Source organism: Etheostoma cragini, chromosome 4 (genome assembly GCF_013103735.1).
Source record: "Etheostoma cragini isolate CJK2018 chromosome 4, CSU_Ecrag_1.0, whole genome shotgun sequence".
Classification (NCBI taxonomy): Eukaryota; Metazoa; Chordata; class Actinopteri; order Perciformes; family Percidae; genus Etheostoma; species Etheostoma cragini.
The window spans coordinates 522,238-528,595 of record NC_048410.1 but is presented as its reverse complement, the minus strand read 5'-3'; the positions used below and the strand labels follow the sequence as shown (position 1 = coordinate 528,595).

General features: G+C 41.7%; 1 protein-coding gene across 1 annotated transcript in view; it reads right to left on the bottom strand.

The window, feature by feature from the left end:
- Positions 1 to 6,358, bottom strand: part of LOC117943371 (sphingomyelin phosphodiesterase 4-like) — a 19,647-nt gene that overhangs the window by 6,408 nt on the left and 6,881 nt on the right. The window contains exons 3-8 of the mRNA XM_034869453.1: positions 6,180 to 6,317; positions 3,999 to 4,153; positions 3,267 to 3,357; positions 1,762 to 1,859; positions 1,251 to 1,414; positions 74 to 279 (exon numbers count right to left, since the gene is read on the bottom strand). Of these exons, the coding sequence (XP_034725344.1) occupies positions 74 to 279; positions 1,251 to 1,414; positions 1,762 to 1,859; positions 3,267 to 3,357; positions 3,999 to 4,153; positions 6,180 to 6,317 (852 nt within the window). The remainder of the gene's footprint in view (positions 1 to 73; positions 280 to 1,250; positions 1,415 to 1,761; positions 1,860 to 3,266; positions 3,358 to 3,998; positions 4,154 to 6,179; positions 6,318 to 6,358) is intronic.

Below are 6,358 nucleotides of genomic sequence, written 5' to 3'. Positions count from 1 at the left end.
CCCCCCCCCCCCCCCCCCCCCCCCCCCCCCCGGCTTGAATCTCAAAGGAAAAACTGCTGATTTGTGAACTTACGGCTCCTCTGAGCTCGGTGCCAAACATCTGTTTGTACTGGCAGTCCTGGCCTTCCAGAGCATACACGTGGCTCTTCACCCTGAACACCATGTCCGTCACCACCCGTTGCTTCGACGACACGTAGCTGCCGCCCTGGCTCGGCGTCAGGTAGCCGCGCGGCTGGCGGTGGTGCAGGACGTGCTCCGGCTCCAGGAACAGCTGCTCTCCTGGGGGGACATGGTCAGTTAGGTGTGCTGGTACTAGATAGACTTTCCCTCTTACTTGATGAGAGAAAATGAACCCCTGCAAAGTCTAGAGTTACCAAAATGATTAAAACAAAAGATTATTTTTATGCTAATAATCTGCTGATTAGATTCTCCTCTACTGGTTGGTTTATAAACTAAAAATTGTCCATCACATATTCCCAGAAGATGACAAACTCAGATCATATTTATGACCCAAACTTCCCAATGTGGCATTTCTTTCAATTTTTAAGTAATTGAAAAATCCCTAAAATGTCATAAGACAACAACAACATATTACTATTGAGGGAAAATGCCCCAGGACATCTCCCTAGAGCCCAACTTAGACTTAGACTTTTTAGACTCTTTATTAATCCTTTTACCAGCATCCGTTTTAGCAAGAAAATAAGAATACAATACATGACAACACAATGCAAAGGACAACACACAGTACATGTGGTCACGTGAAGGGATTTTTTGAGGTGACTTGGGAGGGTGGAGAAAACAAAAGAAAGGTTCCCAAGGCAGTCAGTTCAAAGGGGGGACGGGGGGTGCATGAGGTGTGGAGGGAGTTTGTGTATTTAATGTCTTTTAAACAAACCCAAATTCAAAGAGTCTTTGGTATTTATACCAGTGTGTGCCAGCTGTGCATTAAAAATACAAAAGACGTGATAGAGATGCAGATGTCAAAAGATAAAAAAAGAAACCAGAGAAGTTGTAAAACATCTCATTTAAGCCTTGTCTGATTTGGCTCATGTGTATGATCTTTGAGGCATTGTTTCTGTTCTCCGTACAAATGAAGTAGCATCAATTTCACAGGATGTAAAAAGAAAATAATGGCGCATTCTTTTCACATATAAGACACAGGGATGAAATTGATTTGACTGTAAAAACGGCTCTCTGTGACAGCGAGTCTTCAGCTCGTCTTCGTGTTGCTTGCTGATTTCTGTCCTAACCTTTCTGGATCATCTCAGCGAGGTTTGGCTGAGCGAAGACTTTGGCCACCCTGAAGACCATCAGGGCGTTTTTGGCATTAACCAGATCCGTCCTCACGGCTCTGTTCAAAAACACCTGGAAGAGCTTTGTGTACATGAGCAGGTTCTCCTGAACAAACGACTCCCTGGGAAAGACAGAAGCCAACGTTGGACACAAACTGACTCCAGTCAACGAGACATTGACTCCTCAATAACAAATCACCGGTCTGACATGTTTACATACATGTTATAACTCCTTATCTTATGTTAACTTGTATGTTTTTCCATTTTTTCTCGTTGCTTTTATTCTGAAGCACACTGAGTTTACGTCGTATGAAATGTGCTGTATAAATTAACCTGACCTGCGTCTCTAAGTATATTTCTGATTCCATTCATGTCCGTAGGGACTAGGACGACACAGAAAACTGCACGTTGGATTATTCCAGAAGACGTGTCTTAAGTTTTAGCCCAAAGACAAAGATACCAGACTCACCATTTGTCCGGTACTGTTCTGTTTTGCTCTTGCTGAGGATTAGTCTTCTCCCCGGTGTATCTCCACGGCTGGATGTAGCTCAGCCACGTCTCCAACACCTAAACACAGAGAAGATACGTGCTCTTAACAATGAACTAAATGCTGAAAGGTGTGTTTCTTGTATCCCCCTGAAAGAAGGAGAAAAGGCTCTTACTAACAAATGGATGAGGTCTTTTGGAAAGGATTATCTTTTCCTTAAACCTAAGGATGCGCATTTTCATCAAACACTGGAAAAAATGGTTGCAATATCTGTTTGAGACCCACTTTTGTTAAGATAATGCGTAGACAAGACATCAATACATTTATTTTGTCAGTTTCTGTCACACACTGTGATGTCCTGTAACGTGTGTGTTTAACTGTAAGGCCAAACAGCTAGAAAACATCTTTATGGCATCATTTTTTATTTACGTAAGCTGCTCTACCTGCCTTTATGGATGTAAATACCGTATTTTCCAGACTATTAGTTGCACTCTTTTTCATAGTTTGGCTGGTCCTGCGATTTATAGTCCGGTACGACTTGTATATCAAAATATATATACTGTAATTTAACAGGTTTTTAAATGTTAATTCATACTGAAAACATTACAATATCTTGTTCCTAAAGACAACTGAGAAAGACTGAACACAAACAAAATGCCCCAAACAAGAAAATCCTTCTCTGCAGATTACAGATTTTACTATCTACAACTGTAGATAGTAAAATATGCAGCCAAAAACGGTAATTCAGCGGCAGAAAGAAAGTTTGCAGCCGGGAGAGGTTGGTCAACGAAGCAGTTACGTCTCCACGCCCTGGTAGTTGTTCTGTGTGCTATTGTGTAGTTAGAATAACTGTTAATGTGTTGCGTTAACATACCGGACCCCTACCGTATTCAGCCCGTTGTTCTGTGTGCTAAATATCTGTTCTTGCTCTTGGATTTTGTAAAATAAATTTCTAAACAAATTCGACTTATGTTATTTTCCTCTGCATGATGCATTTTTGACTGATGCGACTGATGCGACTTATGCTCCGGAGCGACTTATAGTCCAGAAAATACGGTAGTTAGTTTATGTGACCTTTTAATAGACACTTTATGCAGTACTGGAATACTTGTCTCACTATAGGGTTCCTGCCTGTAACATTTCTTTTTGAAAAAAATAAAATAAGTGTTTCTCCAGATTTATAGCTAAAATAATCATTCTTTAGTTTGATGACACAACTCTGAACTTCTCACTTCTTACCACAGGATGCAAGCTGTGATTACTGAGAAATTAAAGAACGTGTTGCATTGTTTCCCTTCTGTATGAACTGTTCCATCAATTAAATGGCTAAAGGATGGGAAAGGAAGTTGTTTCCTTGCTGGAACAGTTTAGCACCCGTGAACAAGGAACCAAACAACAAGCTCTGGATACTGTTGTATCGCCAGCTCCCGAGATAAAATGCAGAATACTTTAAATATAAGTATCTGTTTATTTGGGCTGAGACTTACCGCTCTGAAAGAGGCGTCTAGAGGCCAGTGACCAAAGCAATTCTGGAGAAACAGGTAGAGTTTCTGCTGCACAAACCGCTGCACCACCACTCTGTAGGCAAAAGGAATATTAAACATTAGTAGTGGTTAAGGTGATTTTCTCTCTCTCTCTCTCTCTCTCTCTCTCTCTCTCTCTCTCTCTCTCACACACACACACACACACACATAAAAAAAAGCATGCACATGCATCCATGCAAATGCTGTAATGCCACGCAAACACCTGCTAATGTTAACACAAACACACAGTACAACTGATCTTCATGCATAAACAAGGACAAAAATTGCCAATGCTCACAAGCACACAAGTTCAATTTAGTTCCTGCATACCACACACACACACACACACACACACACACACACACACACACACACACACACACACACACACACACACACACACACACACACACACACACACACACACACACACACACACACACACACACACACACACACAACTTCATTCAGAATAGTTTGACACATATTTTGCCTTTAACAAATATTGCGCCCCTCTGCGATAACTCTTGTTTTGATTTGATAAATAACATTGATGACCATGTCGGCTCCAGGGAATAACAGCCTCTAAACTGGTTTCTATGGTGGACTCATGGAAGATACTGTGAAGATACTGGGTCATCCCTAATCCAGATCGATGCATTGTTGGACCCCTATAGCAGGTCTGATGGTGCTGACCTTTTGAACTCCTCCAGCGGGCTGGTGTGCGTGTGCGAGTGGGCCGAGGGCGACGAGGACAGCTGCTCCGGCTTCAGGCTGTTGGAGAAGGCGTGCAGGTGTTTCACCAGGAGACGCACCACCAACACGTGCTCCTCCGTCGGGCTGAAGGGCTCCTGCAGAGACCAACAGTCACACACAGTTCTACACACCATGACACCATGACGCACAAAACATCTCAGCTCCCGGTTCCAAAAGCAGCCAATCAGAATGCATCCCAGTCCCAAAAAAGCAGCCAAACTATCACCAAAGGCTCAGCGCATTTTATATTCTATAGAGTACCGAGGTCTCACGTCTATGAATCACTTGGTTTGTGCAATATAGCGAAGTCTGTCCCCTTCAAGTGGACCTCATGGGACCTTTATGAACTAATATGTATGCTAGTGAATCAGGAAAGACAAATCATTTTTTTAAATATTAGTTTTGATTGAGCCATGAATTGTGTGTTTTATCCAGCGTCTTTTTATCAGCTGAGAGGCGAAAGACTTTTTGTCTTTTCTGCGTACAGCTGCTTCTATCTGACGGATCTGTGTGGTAGGATTTTGGTCCCGAATTCCCGAAACAATGACCTGCAGCAGATACTCATACGATCTGGGGTATTTTTGTCTTTCATCTAAGCATTATTAGAGTTCTTGTATGCCATTTGTTTCCTCCCTTGCTTGTAAAATCATTTAATCTTCAGGTGGCGTCCTGTCTGGACTGGGACAACAAGGCAGGGACACTGAAGTCTGTAACTAACAATGCCCCCTTAAATTATCCCGAAAATAATAAAAACTCATTCATTGTTGAAGTTGTTTCAGACTATGAGAACAGTCTTGCATTTTGCATGGAACAAAGTATATTTAATCAACATTTTTATAAGATTTTCAATCACTTATTGGGAAATTATTACTTCATCACAGCCGTGATTTATTAAAATGTAGCAATCAAATTACATTTTAATAAATGACACAGACAGAAGAAAAGGTGGGACCTCAGTGCTCCATCAGCTGCTTACAGCAAAATTACATGTTTTTCTTATAATAATGCAATCCAATGCAAACCGTACCTCTGTGCATGAAGTACATGTATGTGACACTAAGCTGAGAATTCAAAAGAATATCTCTAATAATTAAATGATTTGGATGCAAGTTCAAACTGTAGTAGTATCTTTTGCTTGATGAAGAGCAATAGAGCCAATAGAAACAAACATTTAACACCTACAAAAACATGTAAAGCAACAAAAGCACACCAGACTTAGTGTAAAAAAGCATGCATTTAAAAACAAAAGCAATAATGCACAAACAGCAAAAGAGAATCAACATCCAAACAAACAAGATTTTTGCTCAATTTCCAAAAAAGCTTCATTGCAGGCTTACTTTTCCTGTCAAGGGTACCTCTCTGCAGACAACTTACAGTCAGACCTGAGGCCTTAGAGGGAACAGAAGAGCAAGACGTTGGGCTACCATGAAAGCACAAGGATTTTGGGTTTAACCGTTGATAAGCAGTCTATCATAGAGGACTGATTACGTCATCTTGTTTCTTAAATTCTAGGATAGGACCACACGCTGCTGCTGGTGCATCCTCGACTAGAAAGACTGACTAGAGATATTTTTTCAGCCTATGTGATTTTTTTTTTTAACCCTTGTTGTGTTTTCAGGTCAAATTTGACCGGTTTACTAAAACTTAACGTTGAAAAAAATGAGAAATGTTGGGGGGAAAACTACAAAAAAGACGCAGACGCAATTTTGTTGTTTTCTGTTATTTTTAAAGTCTAAATGATGAAATAAAATTTAACTTTTTTGTGACATATTCTACGAATGTCTAATCTGTTCCCATTTTTTCTTGGCTTCTTTATGCACATTATGCATTTTATGCCAAGCATCTAACGAAAAACCCAGCGACTTCACAACAAAAGAAGCTGAAGTTCAAAAACGCTGCCAGCTAATTCCTGAGCTTTAGGACCCGTTCCTGTAGCACTCTAATGTGCATAATCAACCATTCACCTCCACCTTTTTAGTAGCCCACCTGTCTTTTTTTAGAAAATCTGAAACCATTCACATAAAGGCTGGAGACTGAGGGGGAGGAGGACACAATGTCTCACCGTGTTTGTCAATTTGAGAGAAGTACCCTTGACTTTGCTCGTAACCGACTGCGGTTTACCTCCAGGAGGCCCCAGAGGGGCGGGGGTGAATGAAAAGGTAAAAGTACTTGGTAGGTGTGGCGGGTCCCAGAGCCTGGGGGGGCGTAGGGTTGGCTCGGCACGCTGGACATACTGAGGCGGTACTGCAGCAGCGCCAGCTGTTCACCCGTTACCACCAGGGAGGGGGGGGGGGGGGGGG